Genomic DNA, 21,353 nt, shown 5'->3' with positions numbered 1-21,353 from the left:
CAGCAGCAGCGGGGACACAGGTGGTACTGACTCAGGCGGGCGTCAGAGAGTGGCCGGGGCACAGCCCACGTCCCTCCAGGCCGCGCCACCATGCTGACTTGACCTTGTCATGGTGGCCAGGGGAAGTGCGGCCGCCCCCGTGGCTGGGAGTCCGAGCTCTCAGAAGCTCCAGGGCTTCCCATGAGAAAACCGGCCACACTGCGGTCTCTCGGGCCTGGTCCTCCGCGTCAACGGGACCACAGCATCTCAGCCACAGGGGGTTTCACAGCGCGGCCCTCGCAGTGTTTGCGCTGGAAGGAGACTCACATCCCCGCCCCGTCTCCCGGGTCAGGAACGAGCGCCCGTGGAGGGCACGCAGCCGGAATGTGGTTTCCCGGGCCCCCTGTTTTTGGGGACAGTGTTACAACGGATGCGGGGGTTCTCAGTCCTTGGGGTGTGGACCTTAACTACACCCCTGCATTTCCCAGTTCCCGACCACACGACAAGGAGGCAGAAGGGACGCGCCAACTCACAGTGAACTCCTCCCGGAACCGCTTACACTCGTCCGCCGACCGGACCCGGACCTCCTCCTCCAGCTGCCCCACGGGGATGGGAAAGTACTTCTTGGGCCCGGAGGGCGACCTGCTGAGAAGCATCACTCTCTGCTGCTCTGTGGGATCAAAAGAAACATGGCGGCTCTTTAGCAGGATCCCGGGCGGGTGGTCCGTTAGCCAGGCTGCCCTACAGCTTCCCTGGAGCAACAACAGCTGGGGGTGGCGGGGGCCGATGCTCCTCTCTGGTCACGTAGCCTGAGCCCAGCAGGGCCCTGAACAGCCAAAGGCAAAGAAACGCATCCTGTAATACAGCCACATCACTCGCCCATTTGCGAGGGACGGGAGCCCCTACGGCTGTGTTCCCTGTTCTCACCAACCACAGCCGCCTCAGCCCACCCACCCACCTCGCCTCCTGCCCCTGCTGCTTCCACGGAAGACGGAGGTGCTTCCCACCCAGCTCGTCCCCCGGCTTGGAAAGACAGGAGGCTCCTCCAGGTTTCTGGGTGTACCCGGGGAGCAGACTGGGAACCAGCCTGCGGACGAGCCTCCCTCTGTCTGGCCTCGTTTGTAACGAACAGCCCTGGTCACTCAAACCCCAGGGACTCCCAGAGATAACCATCCTTGTCTTTTGTTTTTGGTTCCTTGGAGGAAGGGGGCGGGTGAGGCAGGGACGCATGGACGAGGAGAGGGGTGATGGGCCGCGAGGGAGTTCCCAGGGCAAGTGCCTCCCCAGCTCTGAGCACGATGAGAAGAGAAGCCACCGGCGTGCGCTTCCCTTCCTGGGCTGCGCTTCCCCGGGTCAGCCCTGCAGACAGGCAGGCCCTTACCCGCCCAGAACTGCTCTGAACCCAGCCAAGAACGGCCCCCAGGGGCCGTTCCTGCCCCCCCCGCTGAGGTGCCCGAAAGAGCGCTCCCGCCCGGCCAGGCACCCCCACCTCCCTGCCACTGGGGACGGGCAGGGAGGTGGCACCGGAGGCCACGTTGTCATACACTGAGGGTCAGTGCCCCGGGCACACACGCTAACTGGACCGCGGCCCTGCGTGCAGGCCGGCTCCCCGGCGCCGCCCGCGGCTGTTTTCCGGCTGTTAACTCAGGATCGCCTCAGCCACCCCTTGGGAAGCCCAACAGCATGTTTGTTCCCCAAACCACAGGCCCTCCCGCAGCCAGCTCCTGAAGGAAGCCGTCGTCACTGATGGGGACCAATATTTTACATCGCCTGCCTCTCGCGCCTTTCTCAGCCACCCCAAGGTGTGGGAAGGAAGGTGCTGAGCCTTCAGGCAGCGCCGGCAGTTCGTGGCTGAGCCTAGGCTAGAAGCTCCGGGCGGCTGGGACCGCCCGCCACAGGCCAGGCCCTTCCAGTCAATCGCCCGAGCGCTGGGCACGAAGCGGGAGGCTTCCGGGGAGCCCCTGAGCCCACTCAGGCTCTGAACCCACTGTCTCATCTTAGACTCACTGCAAAGCACATGCCGACGCCCTGTGAAACGACAGGATGTGAACGGTGTCTCAGAAAAGCCACAAACCAACACGTTTCAAACGTCTGTTTCACACCCGAGAGGAAAGTTTTGACATGGTGACCTTCTAGAGTCACCGGCACCGGCCTTCCGGCAGGTGATGCAGAGCTGGGGATGGCGGCCACGGACGGGGGCAGCCGCTGCGTTGGGCAGGCGTGCCCGGGCCTGCCGGTGTGCGTACCTTGCTCCTCCAGGATCCCGTTGGGCATCTTCTTGTCGTTGGCGCTGACCGTGGCCTTCCTGTGCTTCCTGAACCTGAGAGAGAGACGCGTAAGGTTGTGGCACAGGGGAGGGGGCCCCCCGAGCCCAGAGCCCCGGGGGGCACCCACCAGGTGAGCCGGGAGAAGCTGTTCCTGCTGCTCATGGCTGAGCCGCCGCTGCCCGCGTCCCTCTGCCCCGCGGCCCCGCCGCCCTCTGCCACCGGGCCCCACGCCCCACCGTCATCGCAGCCCGTGGGTGCTCATTTCCTCATCCGAGCAGACGGGCAAGTCAGCGCAGGACACTCCTACCTGCAGAAGTAGGCGGCCAGCAGCAGGAAGAGGAGGAGCAGCAGGGGCAGCGGCAGCCAGGCCAGCAGGGGCCGGGGGCCGGCGGCCGGGGGGCCTGGGGGTGGAAGCGGCCGTCACGACCCCACCCGGCACCCGGGCGGGGGGCGCGGGCGGTGGGGCGGGGGTCTGGGCACGGGAGGCTCCCAACCCCCGGCTGCACTCGACAGTTTGCAAAGTGCCCCACCAGCCCTTCGTTCCGGGCCCCCCCCGGCCCCACTTTACAGTTTGCTGAGCAGGGCCCCCTCCTCCACCCGCCCCCCTTCCCCCACACCAGAGCCACACCCCACAGTCTGTAAAGTGGTCCTTCCACACTGACTCTTCTTCCCAGACCTCACTTGGCATTTTCAAAGCCCCTCCTCCGTCAGCCTTTCTTCTGGGACAAGAGCCCATTGCTTGGCAGGCTGCCAAGCAGCCCCCCGTCCTTGACCACTGCAGCCACAACCCTTCCCCACCTACCGAGGGGCATGTGGACACCAGAAGGAAACTCGGAGCTGAGGAGCCAGGGACCTGACCCGTCCCAGGTCCCCTGGTGGGAGGCAGTGACCGCAACAACGCCGAGGCCCCCCGGCCCTCACCCCCAGGCGGCCTGCTTTTCTGGGTTCCCAAGGCGCCCGCCTCTTCCCCTAATGGGGAGGTAGAAGAGAGTGAAGGTGCAGAGGCCACACTGCGCCGTCCCAGGACATGCTGGGGAACTCGCGGGCCACCGGTGGGACCTCGGGGTGCGGGGAGCAGACCGGCCCCGGGGCCCGTCAGAGGCTGCAGCCCCGGGGGCCCGGCTCCCAGAGGCAGGAGCTGCGGTCCCACCCGCCCTGAGCGATGCTGGCCGCCGGCACCGCCCTCGCTCCTCCTCCCTCTGCCCCGCACGCGCCCAGGCTGCCCCTCCTCGGCCGGGAGGCCCCCATCCCCAGACGCAGTGCGGCGGGCTTGTGGCCTCCCAGGACCTGCCCCCCAGCCCACACTCCAGGGGACTCTGTGGCCTGGCTGCCAGCTTCCGTCCTCCCCCCACCGCCCCACCTGTCACGCTGTCCCCCCTCCCCAAAACGTCCCCGCTCTCCAGGGAACACAGGCCCCCTCCTCCAGGAAGCCCACTCAGCTTTCCTCTGGTGGGTCCCAGCACAGACCCTGTCTCCCGCAGCGAAAGACCCCGTGGGTGACGGCCTTCCCTCGCGTTCTGGGGGAGCCCCCCCAAAGCCAGCGCTGGGCTGCTCGCACTTGGGGTTCACGGAAGCACCGAGCACGGCCCTGAGCCTGGCGGGGGCTCCCTAGCCCTGCAGTCTCCCCTCACCTTGCATCCCCTCCCTGTGAGTCCTAAAGGTTGTGACCTGCATCTCACCCCCTTAGGAGCAGGCCAGCCAACCCTCTACGCCCTGGCGCCCTGCAAGCGGTCCACGAAATTCTACCGACTGGAGGGACTGTCAGATGTAGCAGTCCATGGAGGACAGCTGGTCTGTGACGAGGAGGTGCCCCCAGCCGCCCTAACCCTGGCCTGCCTCCATAACACCCTCGCCCAGGACGTGCCGATGCCGCCCCCTGCTGGCTGGTGGTGCTCACAGGCCCTGCTGCGGCTCAAGGCCCAGCTGGTGCCAGGCTCAGCACCTGAGAGCACCTGCCTAGTGTCCCAGGGGCCTCTCCTGGGAACCCACCTGGCCTGAGGCTTCCACACCCTCCCTCCGCCCTCCGCGGGCCCGGGAGCCACCTCCAGCACAGGCTGCCTGGCAGAAGCCTGACACCGGGGCACGGCCGGCCCAGGCCTGGGCTCCGTCTCTGCCCGGCAGTGCAGCCGTGGAGCCGGGCGGGTGCCCCTTCCCTTCGCTGCCGCGGACACGCCCGCTTCTGCATCGCACGGGCCCGGCTGCCCGCTCAGCCCCCGCCTGGCGGTGGCTGACCAGCCGGGGCTCGGGCCCAAGGATGGGTGGCCCCGGCCGAGGGTGCAGCCTGCCCAGGAGCTGCCGGGGGCACCTGGGCCACAGGCAGCCCAGCCCTGGGGGCCTCCGTCAGGGGCTTCGGGGGCCGGCCTCCCCGCTCCTGCCGCCTGCGGGAAGGCTGCATTCACAGACGCGGGGATTCCCAAGCATGCGCCTCAGGACGGGGCGAGGTGAACCAAGCAGGGCCCCGGGCAGGGCTGCGCCCATGGACAGAGGCGGCGGATCAAGTGGGTGGATGGGCACCCCCCCAGGCTCCTGCCTTTTGCCAGCAGCTGCCCCTGATTTGCAGGGCAGAGGTCAGGCGGGCTCGCCGGGGTGGGCGCGGGCCTGCTGAGGACACAGGGTGCCCACCCTGGCTGCGGGGCAGCTGCCTCTCTGCCCCAGCCCACTGGGGCCAAGCGGGTGGCGCGCCCAGAGCGCTCCCTTCCTCCAACCTGGCAAAAGGAGGGGCCTACGTTTTCATGTACAGTTATCCGATTCTCTATTGGTAAGTCAGTCAACCTAAATACAACTTGGAAAAATAATGTGGGCCGGAAAGTCCCTCTGAAGGCGGGGCGGTGTCCCTGGACACCGATTCGCTCCAGGGAGGGAGTGGCTGGCGTCTCAGAGGAAACCCTGGAGTCGCCTTCTGTTTCTGTTCGCGCTGGCGGCTCGGCTGCGCAGGAGGGGCGCCCGGAGCGTCGCCGCGGGAGCGGCCCTCTTCCCAGACTCTCCCCAGCGGCGCTCCGAGTCGAGTGCGTGTGATGAGTGTGCCAAGTTTGTGCACACTCACCTGCAAAGTGTGTGTGTGTGTGTGTGTGTGTGGCTTACATAGGCTCTGCTCCTGGAAATTGCAAGTTAGGGGACTGAGTGTGAGTTTCAACCTTGTCCATCTCATAGCACATACGCTAATTACTAAAACTCTGCAGCACACCGAAATATATACTTTTTGCTGATCTGACCAAAAAAAGGTATAATTTTGATTGTTTTACCAAAAAATTATTAATAGTAATTACCTACCCTTTTTGCTCCAAAAGGGTTTTTTAAGAAATCAGGTGTCTATAATTGCATATAAGGATTTCTGGCACTAAGAATGAACCAATCAGCCCTGGCTGGTGTGGTTCAGTGGATTGAGCGCCTGCCTGTGAACCGAAAGGTAGCCAGTTCAATTGCGTGTCAGGGCACATGCCTGGGTCACGGACGGGGTCCCCATTTAGCGGCACGTGAGAGGCAACCAATTGCTGTTTCTCTCACCCATTGATGTTTCTCTCCCTTTCTCCCTCTCTTCTCCTCTCTCTGAAAATAAATAAATAAAATCTTTAAAAGAATTAACCAATCAGATGCAACCTTATTATGCGACTTGGCCAAAAAGATGCAACTCTATTGTGTGACCTATATATTTACGGCTCAAGACAGGGGTCCACACTGGACGGCCACTGCTGTGTTGGCTGTTGCCATTATTTTCCCTGGCAACCCGAGGGGAAAGAGGCCCGTGCCCCGACCGAGCCGTCAGGGATGGCCGGCTGTAGGAATTCTCGCGGCCCACTGCTGGAACATCGCTGCCTTGGGCCAGGCACCTGCGCACCCAGACTTGGGGCGGGTCTCCTGCTGCCCCAAGGGCCCCAGGGGCGGGGGCTGTGGGCGGGCAGGGACCGCCCCTTGGTTGGCGCCTCAGCCCAGAAGAGCTCCAAGCGAGGCCTTGTGAAGCAGCCGGCTGGATCTCTTTCTCTGTCTTGGTGTCCTAGTCATACCGGCTCTCTGGGGAGCCCTGACCAATATAAAAACGGGGAGAGAACAGAATACGCAACCCCATGGACTTGCCACTCAGCTTTCTTACCAGGACAAGGCCCACCTGCCCCCACTCACCCTTCCCAAGTCACTCCTGGACATCATACCATTTCATTTGTAAATACTTTAGTAAGTACGTGTCTTGAAAAGGTAAGGGCTCTTTAACAAGCAAACCTAACCCCTATACCAACACCTAATCTAAAAATACTGACAACCGCGTCTTAAGTCATCTCAGCGGTGATGTCTGCACGGAAATGTCCCAGGCCGGCGGCAGCGTTGGCTCCCGGTTCGGGCTGGTCTGACTGGGCCCCCGCGGGGGGTCTCCTGCCCCCGCTGCCGCTGGCGCCAGCTCTCAGCACGGGGTTCCGCCGGCTGCCGCCGAGCGCTGAGCTCTGCTGCAGTCACCCACGGAACAGCCGGCTTTTCTTGCCAGCCTGTTTTACAGGCGTTGAGCGCGCAGAGCACAGCACAAAGCCAACCACGGCTTCCTCCGCCCCTTGAGCCATGCCATCACCCTCGAAGGCCCGCGACCCCGTGGGCTGAGGGGGCGGCGGGGGCAGCCGCACGAGGCAGCGGGCCCTTACCCGAGGTCGTGGAGGTCCAGTTGCTGTCCGCTGGGGTCGTCTCGTTGACCGTGAACGCCTTGGCCAGCGGCAAGCTAACGCCTGCCAGCAGGAGCGGGCAGAAGGGCTCCATGGCGAGCCTGGAAGAGGCAGGACAGGCTCAGGGGATGCGCCCTCCCCCAGGGGGGCGCGCAGTGCATGGGGGGCACGGGGCGGCGGGAGGCGCCTCGGGAGCGCCGCTCGGTCCCTCTGAGCCTGGGAGGGGGCCCCGCGCTCAGGAGAGAACCTCGCCCGGGGGCCTGCCAGGTCGGCCGCTCCAGGGAGCGCCCCCCACGCCGGCTCGGTAAGTTCCAGCCAACTGGATTAATTCCTCTTTGTGTCTGCGTGCCTGCTTTGGGGGCGGGGTCGTCAGGCAGGAGAGGCACAGGGCCCGGAAGTGCCCGAGACCCAGGACTCGGAGGGGCAGCCCACAGCCTCCCCGTCCCCGTTACGACTCGGTTCCACGGGACAACCGTCTGTTGACACCATCGGGAACATGGCGCTGGGCCCCCGGCGTCAGGGGTCAGGACAGCCCGGGGAAGGGTGAGGGCCCCCAGGAAGAGCCGCTGGCTCGGGGAGGTGCTGGGCTCGCTCGCCTGCGGTCCCAGGGCCGGGGGGCCGGCCCATCGGCACAGTCCGGTCCCTCTCTGCCGCCCTGTGGCCACACCGCGGCTCGCGTTCCCAGGGCAGCCTCGCTGCCCCCCTCCTGAGCGGTGCGGACAGGTCCCGGACGCTGCAGCCCCAGGGCCTCCACCCTCCCCTACCCTCCAGAGCCCGACTACCCGGATGAAAGCCCAGCCCAGCCCTCTCGTGGCATTAAAAAATCTGCTATTGCAGGAGGCTACAGTCCTTTCCCCATGAGTAAATTAGAGAGTAACTGATTAGGTAGGAAGGACTCACTGGCTTAGTACAACCCAGGGATGCAGACTCCCTTGCTGAAGCGCTTTTCCCATCACACGCATTAATTTGAAAGCACTTGTGCCCAGATGTTGACCCTTCCTCGGCAGAGGAAGCCGAGACCTTGAGCCAAAGGCCGTCTCATCCTGCATCCAACAGCAAGTCATTTGCCTGCTATGACCAGCAGAGGGCGCTAAACTTCACAGAATTCAAACCCGTCCCACTCTCAAGAGTCCCTTTACTGGAGCAATTTTGTTGCCAGACCAGCGACCACTTGCCGGTCCCGCGACAGATACCCTCAAAGGGCTCACACCAGCTACCTGACAAGCACAGACACGAATCAGCACAACAATACTGCGTGAAACAGGCGTTAACTCCGTGTTGAATTTTAACCATTTTATTTAATCAGTTCACCGTGCGCTTACACGCCCTAAGTACGGCTGCGGCACACGCTACATCGGATCTCCAGAACCGAGATGACCCACGTACTTTATTCCCAGCGGAGCGGCCTTCCCCTCTCCTCCCCGCGAACGCCGGCCGGCTTCCGTTCTGATTAGAATTGCCTTTCTATTCCATTCGATGCCTTTTTAATGCCCTTGCTGGGCAGCTGCTCTGGGGTTGGCCCAGACGTCCCGTGGGCCCAGCAGCTCCTCTCGTCTCCGGTGCGGACGCCCACAGTGCGCGGGCTCGCTGCAGGCGCCCCGTCGGTGCTGCCGGACCGTGCCCGACCCCAAGTGCCACCGAGAAAGCCGGCAGCCTGGAGAAGGGCGTGACCCTCCCCGAGGCCCCACAGCGCGCCGCTGAGGTTGGTCCCGAGGAGTCCCCGGCATGTGGCACAGGGGCCGCCCTTCCTCAGCGCCGACGCCTGGCCGCCAGGTGGCTTCTGCACGCAGCGTCTCGGGAGAATTCAAATCGGGCACCAGACAGCCACCTGGCCAGGCTCGGTGAGGAGCCCAGGAGCCGAGGGTGCACCAGCCTGGCCTTATTGCTGCGTCCACGGAATGTGCCATCAAGAGGCAGATAGCCCTGTAGGTCAAGAAGTACAGGATGGGCCACGCAGGACAAAGATGGGAAGCACATCCTAGGGGGTCACTGTGACCAGGGCGGGCAGAAGCCCCCTCCCAGGGGAGAGTCTCTTGACATGGCTCAGGAGGGGCGTCCTTCCCAGGAGGGGCCGCAGAGGCAAGAAGGGCAAGAGCTCAGGCGCGGCGTGGCCGGGGCTGCGGCCAGAAGGGCGTGAGCGGCGGCAGGACCACCAGGCCGGATCCCAGAGGGCATCTAGTCCCCTGGCTGGGGGCTTCTTCCCCAGGCAGACCCCTCTCCTCCGGCCTGGGGCGCCCGCTCTGTGAATGAAGGGACCAGAAGCTGCGGCGGGAGCCCTGCCCTTCTGGCCTCCCCCCGCTCCGGCGGGTCACTGGGCTCTGCCGGGGGCCAGGGTCAGGGCAGAACGCACCGCCCTGTCCGTGGGCTCTGCAGCCTGCCCGTGTGCGGGGGCAGCAGCCAGGCCAAGCACAGTGTGCACCCTGTTCCCACGGTCTCTCCCGGGAAAGGCTGGTCACAGTGACCTTCAGAGGCAGCTGGAGAAAGAAGCCGGAGGGCCACTTGCAGCCTGGGTGGCGGTGGGGGGTGGGGTGGCGGTGGCTGCGGCGGCGGCGGTTAAATTCCCACGTGGCTGCCTGTGCGTCCAGAAGAGACGCCACCTGCTGTGACCGGAACGCCCACCTGCTTACTTGCAGGTGGTGACTGCTACCCACTGCCCCTGAGTCTGAAAAAGTGGTAAGGAAGCCCACTTCTCCTTTCTGGAAGGTTCTGTGAATAATGTCTGTGACCGGGTGGCTGGTGGACCTCTGTGTTCCCCTGGAATTCAAGGGTTCGGCTGCCGGAGTCCCAGCTCCTGGCCTCCGGGCACGGGAGGTCCCAGGCCCCAGCCCCAGTTGCAACCACCCGAGGCTACGCTGCCTCTACAGGGGAGGGGGCGGCGCTGGGTGCACAGGCCTCTGGGCCTCCGAGTTCCTGCCAGAAGTGCCGGCCCCTGACAGCTTCCCACGCCTGACCCCTGCTTCCTGCCCGCGAGGCCGTCCGGCTGGGGCGGGGAACGGGGCGCTGGGGGTGGAGTCGCTGGTCCCGCCTAGGGTCTCCCTCGCCCAGGTGTTTTCAGGGCAGGGACGACGAGAGGGAAAGACCAAGCATCGCCCCTCTGAGGGCCTCCCACTGCGATGCAGGGCCCGCCAGGCCCGCCCGTGCGCCCTGCGGTGACGTGAGTGTGAATAGGGGGGCTGCCCGCGTGCCTCCAGCACGGCCCGGCCGCCACCGTCTTGGCCGCAGTCACACACAGACGCTGCCTCAGGCACCCCCCCTCCCATTTCCGTTGGGGGGGCGGCAGAGCGCAGGCTGGAGGCGGAGCCAAACCCCGTGGTCTGCTGACAAGTGCCCCAGGGGGTCAGGGACCCCCCCCTCGGGACACCTGCATGGTGTGGGTCTCCGAGGGTGAATGCTGGGCCTCGGGGAGGCCCTCTGTCCTGCAGGCTGCCAAGGACGGACAGCGCTAGGAAGACTCCATCGCGGACGGGCCACGGCTCCGTTTCCCGTAGAATCAGGACACCGTTACCCAGAGGGCGAGATCATCATTTTCTTACTGTTAGGGAAGAACAAAAACTCAAAGGCTGAAATAACAATAGTGAAAACCCCCAAAGCAGCGGAAGGTGCAGAGTCAGCGCATCCAGCCTCCCCACGACCGCCCTGCCCTTGTGGAAGAGGCTTTGCTCCTTAAAAGGAGGCGAAGAGCCTGCCTCTGACCTGAGCGGGTGACGGCTGGAGCCCAACCACTTTCGGGCAAAGGTGATCGCGCACGTGGGAGGGGAAAGCCGCTGAAACAGCATGAGTGGCAGAGACGCGCCCGGGATTGGGGGGGGCAAGGACTGGGCAGAGAGAAATGGCTGTGTCCCCGCCTGGCTGGCTGTCCATGACGTCCTCCAAGGTCCCCTCGTTTGACCCTCCTCTGACAGCCACCCAGAGAAGACCGGGGGGGGACGGCGCGGAGATAGTGAGGGGCCTCCCACACCATCTCCCACCACCGCCCGGCCCCGCTCTCCCGAGGCCCGAGCCAGCTCCTGGGTGCTGCCAGGGTCGGCTGCACAGCGCGCGCGCGCCCGCCGCACGAGGAGTCCCGTCGGGTTCCTGGGGGCGCACAGACCTCTCGGGGCTCAGGGAGCTGAACTGAGCGCTCCCTGGACAGTTGCACCCGTGGAAACGGCAGGGGGCAGGGTGACAGGTGCCCCCCTCTCTCTATACATGTCCCCTGCTCACCATACACACTGGCCAGGTGTGTTCAGAGATGTCCGAGGTCGCTGGGGAATACGCAGAATGCCCAGGGTAGCGGTGACCGTGGGGAGCCCCCACTTCCCTGGCAGCAGGTCCTGGGGGGAAAGCCCAGCCAGACATCCAGGGCTCTGCAGATGGCCCTGCCCTGGGACCTGCAAGGGTGGCAGGTCTCCCGAGTAGAAGGTGCTGTCACTTGCAGGCCAGCAAGGGGCCCTGTGGAGCCTCGGGCAGCCGCTGCCCATGGAAGGCGGGGCGTGGGGCAGGAGCATCCGTGCCGGCCCGTGCGGACGGCGCTTCGGAGGCGGCACCTTCGCTCGCTCGTTCCCCTGCGTGTCCCTCCCTGAGCGACAGCTAACTCACCCACCCTGGCCTGGGGACCACGGCTGCCAACGCACCGGACCTGGGCCAGAAGCCTCAACACAGCGACAATTCAGAGACTGCGGGTCCCCCTCGGAGGGGGAACCGTGCACGGGACGTGAGGCGCTTTCCGGGCCGGAGGGTTGCATTTCCATGTCCCGCTTTCCCTCTCACTACACAGGAACCAAGGGACAGGTTTTCCTAAAAGAGCGACGAGGAGACGGAGACTATTTGCACAAGTTGGAGCTGATCGTACATGTATAAATAACTGGGCACGACCCGGCCGGAGAGGCACGAGGACCGTTTCATAATGTGAAAAGTCTCAATGGGAAGAAAAGGAGAGCACCCGGATGCAAACAGTTTTCAAAGGGCCTCAGACGCTCTCTCCTGCTCTGCAACCGCGCCTGGGCCCTGGCACAGGTGGGCCGGGCCTGGCACAGGTGGGCCGAGCCCTGGCACAGGTGAGCGGCTTCTCCTCCGGTGACCGCAGGCTCGGCCATCCCGGAGGATGGAATACTGGCGTCCAAGGGAGCTGCTGGCTAGTGGAGGAAGAGCGGAGCCTGAGGGGGCCTCCCGGGCGGGGACTGGGCTTCCCCTCAGCACGCAAAGTACGAGCAGACGGTCCTGGAAGTGGACCTGCTGGGCTCCCCTCTCCGAGCTCATCGAGGACACCTGGGTCTCCTCCTGCGTCTCTGAGGATCCCCAGGACAAGCCGCCTGAAAGACCTCTGCTCAGAGGACACAGCTTGGGAGCGGGGCACCAATGCTGGTGGAGTGATAGATAGGCCAGTATTTTAAATATTCAAGGCCATTAGCTCTCAACTCCCTAGGAAAAAAGTCTCCTCAGCAAAGCCCATGACTCTTCCTTTCAACTGGGGGAAATAAACAAAATAAAATCAGCTCATGAAATTGCGCTGAAAATGTATGTCACCAGTTCAACGACACGGCAGTATTTTTAGAAGCCACCACGCCACGCTGCTGCTTTCAGGCGCGGGCAGGGCGCATCTGCGCTTCCCGGGCAGAGACTGCGGGGAGGTCGCGGACGCCCCGGCAGGCCTCCCTCCGGGGAGCGGCTCCGGCTTCGGGACCAGGCGCGGCGTAAGGGCTGCGTGGGGTCCCGTCTCCACGCGGCATCCTTTCTGCTTGGAAAGGGCCACAGAGTTTGCCACGGTGACTGAGTATCTTGATCCACTCTTCTTTCCCCACAAGTCGGCAGTTTGTCCCCCTGCCGAGGCAGCGGCCACAGGACCCTGAATGTTACGTGCTCTCTTGTCCGTGTGTCACGCGATTCTTCCGCTCCGTTCCGGAGGTTTTGGGGGATCAAAGGAGGCGAGGCGGGGGCTGTGTGTGCGTGGCACAGAGGCTGTGTGGAGGAGCGCAGGGTCTGCAGGGAGCGGGCGGGCAGCCGGGCTTCCCCTCGCAGGCCCACTCCCACGCCGGCTCATCGCTGCTCTCCCGGGAGCAGCGCCTTTCCACAGCCCTGTCTCTCCATTCAGGAACCGGGAGGAGGCGCTGGGTGAATGGCTGGTTTTGGAGGAGAGGCCGCATACCCTGGGGGAGGCCCGAGGCCTGGCGGTTCGACCTGTGACGGAATCTGACCAGCTCGTGGAAACTGCAGTTGTCACACTGGCGAAAGCGTGGGCGGCTGCCGGCTCGCGGTCTCCGCTGGCCCATCTGTTGGTGGGCCAACTCGGATGGCGCTCCAGCCTCCGCTGCCCACCGGGCGCCGGGCTGAGGGCCCGTCGATGCGCACAGGAGAGGCTCCGGCACAGGGAAGGACAGCGGTCCCCGCTGGGCAGTCCGCCGACCCCCTTCCCTGAGGTGGACAGAGCAACAGAGAGCGGGGACTTGCCTTTGAAGAGTGTGGGAAATCCATGATGTCTCACAGCACGAGGCCCTTAGAACTAATTTCAGTGCTTTATTGCATGCCGTGCGCACAGTCGTAGATTACACACTAAAACTGATTGCATCGGAGGATTTTAACACACGGAAAATTTAGAGCCCAGCCCACAGCATGCCAGCCGCTGACATACTTACCCGTCCCCACTGGGCTTCCTGCCTGCCCTGCCGAGCAGGGCCAGGCGCCTGGGCCGGGGCAGCACCGGCGGGGCGTCCTGAGGATGGGGCAGCGCCCTGCCAGGGACCCCTGAGAATGCTGGCGTGTCGGTCAGTCTGTTAAGAAATCATTTCAATTTCCTGAGATCATGCACTCATTTGTTAATTCTAATTATGCATCTTGCCCTCTTAAAGATGTAGAAACAGTGAAGAGCTTATCCTGTAAGAATGAAGTCATTCTCCATCGCAGTGAAGACAACAGAACCACATAGAGCTCAGGGCATGAGGAAGCAGCTCAGAAGCACACTTTCAGCGACCCTAAAGCCACGCCCGAATTCGTCCGTCCACCGACAGGCCCACGGACCAGCCACCTATGGAAGGACGTGAGCTTTACCACGTCCCAGCCGCTGGGGCCAAGTAAGGCAGAAATGAGCTATAGCTCGATTTTTATTGGAGACCTTTTTTCCTGATTGAAGAAAACCCTCCTTATCTCCAAAGAAGAAAAGGAGGAACCCCCGACAACCTCTAGGTGCGACTCTCCGTTCCTGAATGGGGGTCATAGGGAACCAAGGCTGATGACGAAGGTTTGTGGCCCCCTCTCAGACACTGTGAGCCACATAGCTCTCATAGTCAATCGTTCGTGAGCTTCCAAAGTGACTGCTGGGTCCCCCCGGAACGGAATTATTATTCCGGAGCAGACTATTTGTGTTCCAGGAAAAACGGCACCCGGAGACAGCAAGTCAGCCTCTGCGGACGACACTGAGCGCTGAGAGGACCCAGGCCCCTGCCCTTGGGGACTTTCCTGAAGATCTAATTACACAGAGTTAAAGGCGCAGCCCTCGAGCCTGTGGTGTGATGGGTTCTGCCAAATGCAGTTCACACCCAGCCAAGAGGAAGAGCACCTGACATTTCTCTAGAAACTTCCTTTCCAGTCTACCCTTCCCCATCCCCAAAAGCACGCACCACGCCGATTCTTGTCTCCAGAGATGCTTGGCTTTGCTTGCCCTTGACCTTCCCGTAAATGGGACCACACAGGGCGCCGAGGCTGTTGACCCCAGCAGGGCGGGGAGGCTCCTCCCTGTGGCTGTGGCCCCAGGTCCCGTCCTCGTCGCGCTGACGAGCTTCCCTTTGGGTGGCCACCACGGTGGCTCACCCATTCTCCTCGGATTCACGCGTGGGTGGTTTCCATTTTGGTTTCGTTTCGGCAATTATGAGCAAAGCAGCTTTGAACTCAGGTAACAGTCCTGTTGGGGACAAATGCTTTCCATTTATTGGGGGTGAATGCCTCTAAGTGGAATTGCTGGGTTTGAGGAGTCGGTAGGTGTTCGTTCGTGATTTCTTTAAATTAGTGTGAAATATTTGAAAAGGGGGGAGCCACATACAGTCCGGAGATGCGGCTTCTCTTGGGAACAGCAGGTCCGGCCTGCGCCCCCCGCGGCTGTGGGTCGGGCCCTCTTCTGGCGGCGGGGCTTGCCGCGCGGCTTCCCTCGGCCTGTTCCGGGCTGGGCCTGCCCGCCTGCCTGCTCTGTCACATGGCCTGTGTCTGCCCCTCCACAGGCGGGCGGACCCTCAGCCCAGGGCCTGGCTCAGAGCGGACCTCTACCACCAGCGCGCTCCCTCACAGCCCCAGCAGACGGATCTGAAATTTGGGGGGGGGGGTGCTGTGTTCCTGACCCCAAGCAAGAAGTTTTCTAATTCCAAGGGAAACACTTCCTTTTCAGGCCACGAGGCCCACAGCAGTGGGAAGGTTTAATTTGGCTCCATCTCCCTGAACGTGCTGAAGGTACACAGGTTTTAATCTTCTTTTATTAAAAATAAATCCACCCTTCTCACTCAGGTCTCCCGTGCAAGCATCTAATTAGGGCAGAAGCTCGGGCCAGCCCAGCGGGTGTGCACTGTCCCTCAAGAAGGAGCGAACAGCCCATCTTCTGAAAAATGTTAACTGGGCCAAACAATGAGCATGAATTATTTATAGCCGCACCTCTTGTTATTTGGAAGAAAATTTGCCTCCAAAGTGCAACTAAGAACTCTCCATGGTTTACTACTCCAAGAGCTGCTTCAGAACCTCCCTGGACCCCGATCCGGGGTGGCTGCCTGGAGGAGTCAGGGGGCCAAGGTCCCTGCTGAGGTGCTGGCCCGTTTCATTCCTGAAGCGGGGTCCCATTGCGGTCTCACCTAAGTAGGCCCCTAGAAACTTCATTCATTCACTCCGCTCCTCACCGGCACACTTCCTGTGTAACAGCGAACAAAATAAACAGAGTCCTGCCCTGGGGACCTGCCCCCACCCCCCTCGGACCCCCTGGGACTCTTTGTTTACAGGACTGCTTTCCTCCACAGGCTCTGCCCCACTCGCTGACTTCTAATTGGGTCCTTTCTGCCACCAGCCCCCAGGGACGTGCAAGCAGGATCCTCCCTCCACCTCTAAATTCCCCCGACAGGTTTCCGAACAGAGACCCTGCCTGCTGTCTGTTTCGACCAGAAAAAGTCAGCTCTCCCGGGCGACTCTGCGTCTGCTCTGCTCCCAGTTCCGGGGGAAGGACACTGGCTTCGCCGCGTTGGACCCGGCCAACCGGTGAGCTTCCGCCCAGCACGACTAAGCCCGACGTGACATCGGCTCAGGGTCGCAGCGTCCCTCAGTGATGCTCTGTTGGTAGCTTACGATCAACACCACCTCATTCTGGAAAGTGATAGCCCCAGCGCAGCAGCAAACCAAAGAGTTACCCTTTGGGGATATTAATAAATAGACACTCTTCTCCTTAATAGAAAGTTCACGCGTATTTCATAAAATGGTTTGCTCTCACACTGGGAAACATTATGAGTCTCATGAATTTTTAAAAAAACACTAATTTTAGTATAGGAGCCGGTCAGAGAGATTTGTTCATTCACTCCTTTAACAAATACGTACTGAGTGACTCCGGACCCTGCGCAGGAACGGGGGGCTGGTGTAGTTGACAAGAGCTGACAGAGAGGCGGCGGCGGCCTTGGAGGGACTTCTGCTCGGATGGGAGACCAGCCCACTCCCGGAAAGGACTTCAGTGGGTCAAGGCGGGGTGGGGCGTGGCGGGGCCAGACCTTGCACGTTTGTTCCATCCCTTACTTTCAACACAGGCACTGGGCGCTGGAGATTCCACAGGCACTGAGACCCCACTGTGCCTGTGGGACACTCCCACAGGCAGGAAGCGATGCCTTTCCCCTGCCCAGCACATAGTAGGTGCACATGAAAGCGGAACTGAGCAGAAAGCCAGATGCCGACAGCAGGGCTGTGGGAAGAAAGCTGACGGTGAGGCTCCCCGCTGAGGTCTGGCCTCTCCGCCCCTGCCCTGGTCAGGCGCTTTACTGGGGTCTTCAGCCAAGGCGGGTGAAGGGGCCAGGGTTTGGGCTCCGGGTCTGGAGTGACCGTGCCCTCCGGGCTGTCCTCGGGGTACTTTGTTGTCCTGGAATAGCCCTTGCAGCTCCTTGGGAGGTGGGAGGAGGCGGGCAGCGCAGTGATGGGAGCCCCGGCGAGAGAGGCAGGTGGATCTGAGTTCACACCGGGGTCCCTCCACCTGAGGGGCACGTGTCTTGCCTCTCAGAGGAGACTCCGTGACCTGCGGGCAGAGTGCCTTCCCGTTACCATCTGTGGGGATGCGGTGGGTTCTCGGCCCAGGCTCCGCTCTGAGCTGGCGGAAGGGGACAGTGACAGCTACGTCCCTGATGTTCAGGGCACAGCCTGTGCACCGGCACGTTGATGTTCCCGCAGTTGCCCAGCCCCTGCTTGGGCTGGGGACGGACCGCGGATCCCTCCGGGTGTGGGTGCAGGGTACCCCCAGGCGGCTCAGAGTCCAGGGGGGCAGACACATAATTACAAACGTGGTGCCAGAAAGAGGAAGCCCAGAGTGACAGGAGTATCCAAGAAGGGGGTTCTAAGTGGTGGACGTATTACGATTTTACGTTTAGGTTTATGGGCTCAACTTGCACCCGAATCTGGAAGCATCAGCAATGCAGACGGCGCGGTTAGGGGCGGGCTCCACACTCCACGCATGCGCAGTCGCTGGAAACCGGGAACGATGCCAGAGAGGACCAGCAGGTGGCGCAGTCGGGGAAGCCATAGCCCCGTCCCCTTAACCTGCCGGGACGCCCAGACCCTAAACCAGAACGTCCCTAACTCCCACCTCCTCCAAAGCCCGCTGGCGCCCATCCAGCACGTTTTTAGGATCCCCGCGGAGGCGCAGTTTCCGGTACCTTCCCCCTCCCCGCCCAGGAGAGATCCCACCCGCGCCAGGACAAATTATTTAATAACAATTTTCTTCTCCATTCATTATGCTGAAGGGATGAACTAGTCCCTAGCGTTAGAAGATGCATCAGAATTCTCACGCCCATTTCCCAGCCGGGAACTTTATTGTCTAATCGGCGGATCCATCTCTCCCTGAGTCAAGAAATTCATCATGCAAATGGACTTTTCTGGCCTGAAACCAGAGAGTAGCTAGACATCAAACAGCATCTCCCGTTCAGGAAACTGGCGCTGTGCCCACGGTAGCAATGCTACCATATGGATTAAAAATTAATTATACGGGGAACTATCGCTCGGGTACGTACAAATGCCACGGTGCACCAGGGCTGAGGTGCAGCTAATGAAGGAAACACACGACTGCCCAGACACGCTGCGCACCGCCCGCCTCCCACGTGTGGATCAGTTCTCAGTTATTTCACAAAGCGACTGATGGCAACCGCTAGGGGTTGACGTTTGCGTCTGGGGAGCCCAAGCCCGAGGGGGGAGGAGGAGGAGGGAGGAAACAAGGCAGGAGGGCAGGGAGGAGGTGGCACCTGTGGCTCAGGGAGGGGGAACCGCTGGTTTTACATCTTAAAGGAAAACGTCCGTTCCCCGAGACCAAGCTGTGTCTGTGCTCTCCGGGCGGGGCAGAGCGGTAGGGGCAGGGGCCCGCCTGGGGAGTCCCTTGGCTCCGCCGCTGTGTGTGTGTGGGAGCTCAGGCAAGTTGCCTCGCCCGCCAAACGGGGAAGAATCTCCGGTGCGAGCATTGGATGAGGCCCCAGGTGAGCAAGGCCGGCTGTGCCGAAAGCCACGCACCTCTGCCTCATCCGCCCGGCACCTGGGGTCTGCCCGGAGGCCACCTGTGGGGTGGACGAGGGAGAGGGTGCAGGACGACCCTCGCTCCTGAGGCACATGCTGTGGGCGGAGGGGCGACGCTCCCTGGTGGCCCTGGCCAGGCTCAGTTCACGCCGGCGGCCTTTGCCATTCCCTGCAGCGTCCTTGCTCTGCGCAGTCAGGGCCTGGGCGACCAGCTCTACGTCCACCCGACGGGGGGCAGTGGAGGGAGGCGAGACCGTCACTCTCAGCAAGAAAGGAGGGCGGTTGTCCTAGGGCGAGACCTCCGCAGACAGAGACGTGCTAAACAAACCCCCTCGATCTCACTAACGAAGGCGCTGAAACGGCGAAGGCGCTGGAGGGGCCTGTTTAAAATGCCGGACGACTGAACTCTTCTCAGCGTCCTTCAAACCACAGCGGCTCTCCCTCCGGGCAGGCGGGACGTTGAAAGGAGCCCGGGCCACCCGTTCAGGACAACCTGAGCTCTGGTCCCCACGCTGCATGACCCTGGGCCTGTTCCTTCCCTCTCTGAGCCTGTGAAATGAGCAAAACGTGACCTCACCCAGCCTCTAGGGGAGGTCAGAAGAAAGCCCTTCCTACCCTCTCTGGAATGTGAATAAACACTTGAAAATATGTCCAGCTCAAAGGCAAACAAACTAGAAGCAACGGGATCGGTTTTATTTTGCTTATGAGAGACTGGTGTTCTGCGTGGGGGAGGCGACCCCGGGAAGACCTCAGTTTTCAGTCCCGGAGACACAAAGGACCACCAGGGACAGCTCTGAGGGTTCCAGAGGTCGCAGGGTCCACACACTCATGGCATTTACAGAGCCCAGCTCTCTGCGGGATGCCCGAGATCTCCCCCGGATCCCACCACCTCCCTGGACGGTAGAAGGGGCATTTCCGTCGTCCTGCAACGGGGGAACATCGCAGGGGAGGTGACACGGTAGCTGGACCTCCAACAGTGACTTCCTAAGCCGTCCCAGACCGAGACGGCACACCCTGGTGACATCGGCAGAAGACACAGGAAGTGTCTCAACACCAGCCAGACCGGAGGCCTCGCCTCTCTGTCTGTCACCTCGGGGGCGCAGTGCTGCGTGGAACCACACGGGGTGTGCCGGCTGGCTCCGCGGCTGGGCCCCCGCGCCCCCGCGCCCCCGCGCCCCCGCAGGGCGGGGACTGTGGCAGGGTGAGCCTTAGCCTGGGCCTTGGGCTTTTGGAAGTCTTTAGTGGCTTATCTGCTTCTGAGGAAGAGCCAGAAACTTCTAGCCTCTGCTCCTGCTTCCCCTTCTCACACCCCTTTATTGCTGGCCTGGGGCAGGGCTGTAAGGGCAGAATGTCCTGTGAAGATGTGACCTCAGCCCGCAGGAGCCGAGAAGGACCAGGCGGCTGGACCCCTTCCCAAACCGAGGCCACAGCAGGGACTCTGCATCCCGCTGGCCCTGGCTGGCTGTCTCTGAGGGCTCCCCACCCCATTCCAGATCCGCCCCCCCCCCCCCGCCCGAGGCTGCTGGGGAGAAAAGACACAGGTCAACTTGGTTCAGAGAAGGGAGAACTGGGTTTTGAGACCTCAACACCATTAATGTTATCCCGGGCGCCTGCAACCTCTGCTAGGAATCACTAGTGTTTCTCTCTCCTGGAATGAGGCAATTCAGGATAGAGACAGTCCCGCATCCCAGCGACTCCATCCCGCCTCCCAGAAGCTCCGGGGGGACGGGCTGTAGAGGCACCGAGAGAGGGGAGCAGGCGGAGGCCGACACGCGGCAGGGCCCAGAGAGCAGGCCTTGAGGCATCGGCCCGTGGTGCAGTTTCCCAGGTGCAGGCAAGCCCTCTCCCCCAGGCGCTGTCCGCCACCCCCGGCGCAAGCCCGTGAGTGACGCAGGGCCGGCGGCTCCGAGTTCCATCCTTCAGTCAGCCCTGGGATTCAGGAAGTCGCCCAGGGAGGGATTGGGTGCTTCACACAGAACACGCGCCCTTACTTCCAGAAGCAGGGCAAGCCGTGCAGGTGTGGGACGAGCAACGTGCCGGTCAGGACCGGAACGCGGACCGCGCGCTGGCTTTGGCTGTGGACACTGGCCCACGTACTTGACACACGAATGCACTTGACCCTCACCCCAGAGCAGCCCTCTGAGGTCGGAGCAGGCGCTCCTTGTGCCTGCCCCCGAGCCGAGGGCTGCGAGGACCAGAGGGGTTGAGTCGCCTGCCCGAGGCCACACAGCTGGTGAAATGGCGCAGCGGAAACTCCAACCGGAGCAGCCGGAGGCGACCGTGCCTCGGAAAACCGTGTCACCGCGGCCATCAGGAGCTCCTCGGACCCGGAATTACTCTGAAACGCAGTGAGAGTTTTATCGGGACAAGCATGGGGAACATGGGACTCTACTTAAAAAAACATGCCGTTCCAGGGCAGACGGACACGTGTTTTGTAAGTTCCAAAAATTGACTGAAAATATTTACTTTACCCCCCACCCCCATCCCTTCCAATAAAAATCCATTAATTGTTTTGGCACTAACTGACGTTAGCACTTTGTGGGCTTGGGATTCCACACCTCTCTCTTCAGAACGTCATTTAATTTGGCCCTACCTGGGAAACGCCCTGCATCATTTTAAAACGAGTGCTTAATAAATATTTGTTCAAGGCGTTACTGACGCGTCCAAAGGCTCCACCACAGAGAGCCCCAGGTAAGCTTTCTCTTTCCCCAGCCGGCCACGGTCTCTGTAAACATAGGCTGCATCTCCCTAAATATTTATCAGCATAGAA

The 21,353-nt window shown here is 62.1% G+C and overlaps 1 protein-coding gene across 2 annotated transcripts in view; it reads right to left on the bottom strand.

The window, feature by feature from the left end:
- PTPRE (protein tyrosine phosphatase receptor type E) overlaps positions 1–21,353 on the bottom strand; it is a 119,857-nt gene that overhangs the window by 25,457 nt on the left and 73,047 nt on the right. Inside the window, exons 3-6 of one of the 2 annotated variants that reach the window (XM_054581690.1) lie at positions 6,869–6,987; positions 2,554–2,647; positions 2,226–2,299; positions 513–649 (exon numbers count right to left, since the gene is read on the bottom strand). In XM_054581690.1, the coding sequence (XP_054437665.1) occupies positions 513–649; positions 2,226–2,299; positions 2,554–2,647; positions 6,869–6,980 (417 nt within the window). In that variant the 5' untranslated portion in view covers positions 6,981–6,987. Of the gene's footprint in view, positions 1–512; positions 650–2,225; positions 2,300–2,373; positions 2,416–2,553; positions 2,648–6,868; positions 6,988–21,353 lie in introns of those variants that run through there. The other variant, XM_054581691.1, reaches the window with a different exon arrangement.

Source organism: Pteronotus mesoamericanus, unplaced genomic scaffold, assembly GCF_021234165.1.
Source record: "Pteronotus mesoamericanus isolate MK-2021 breed Mesoamerican mustached bat unplaced genomic scaffold, CSHL_Meso_final contig_657, whole genome shotgun sequence".
Classification (NCBI taxonomy): domain Eukaryota; kingdom Metazoa; phylum Chordata; class Mammalia; order Chiroptera; family Mormoopidae; genus Pteronotus; species Pteronotus mesoamericanus.
Note: the sequence above shows the minus strand (reverse complement) of the source record. Positions and strands in the feature narration are given on the sequence as shown.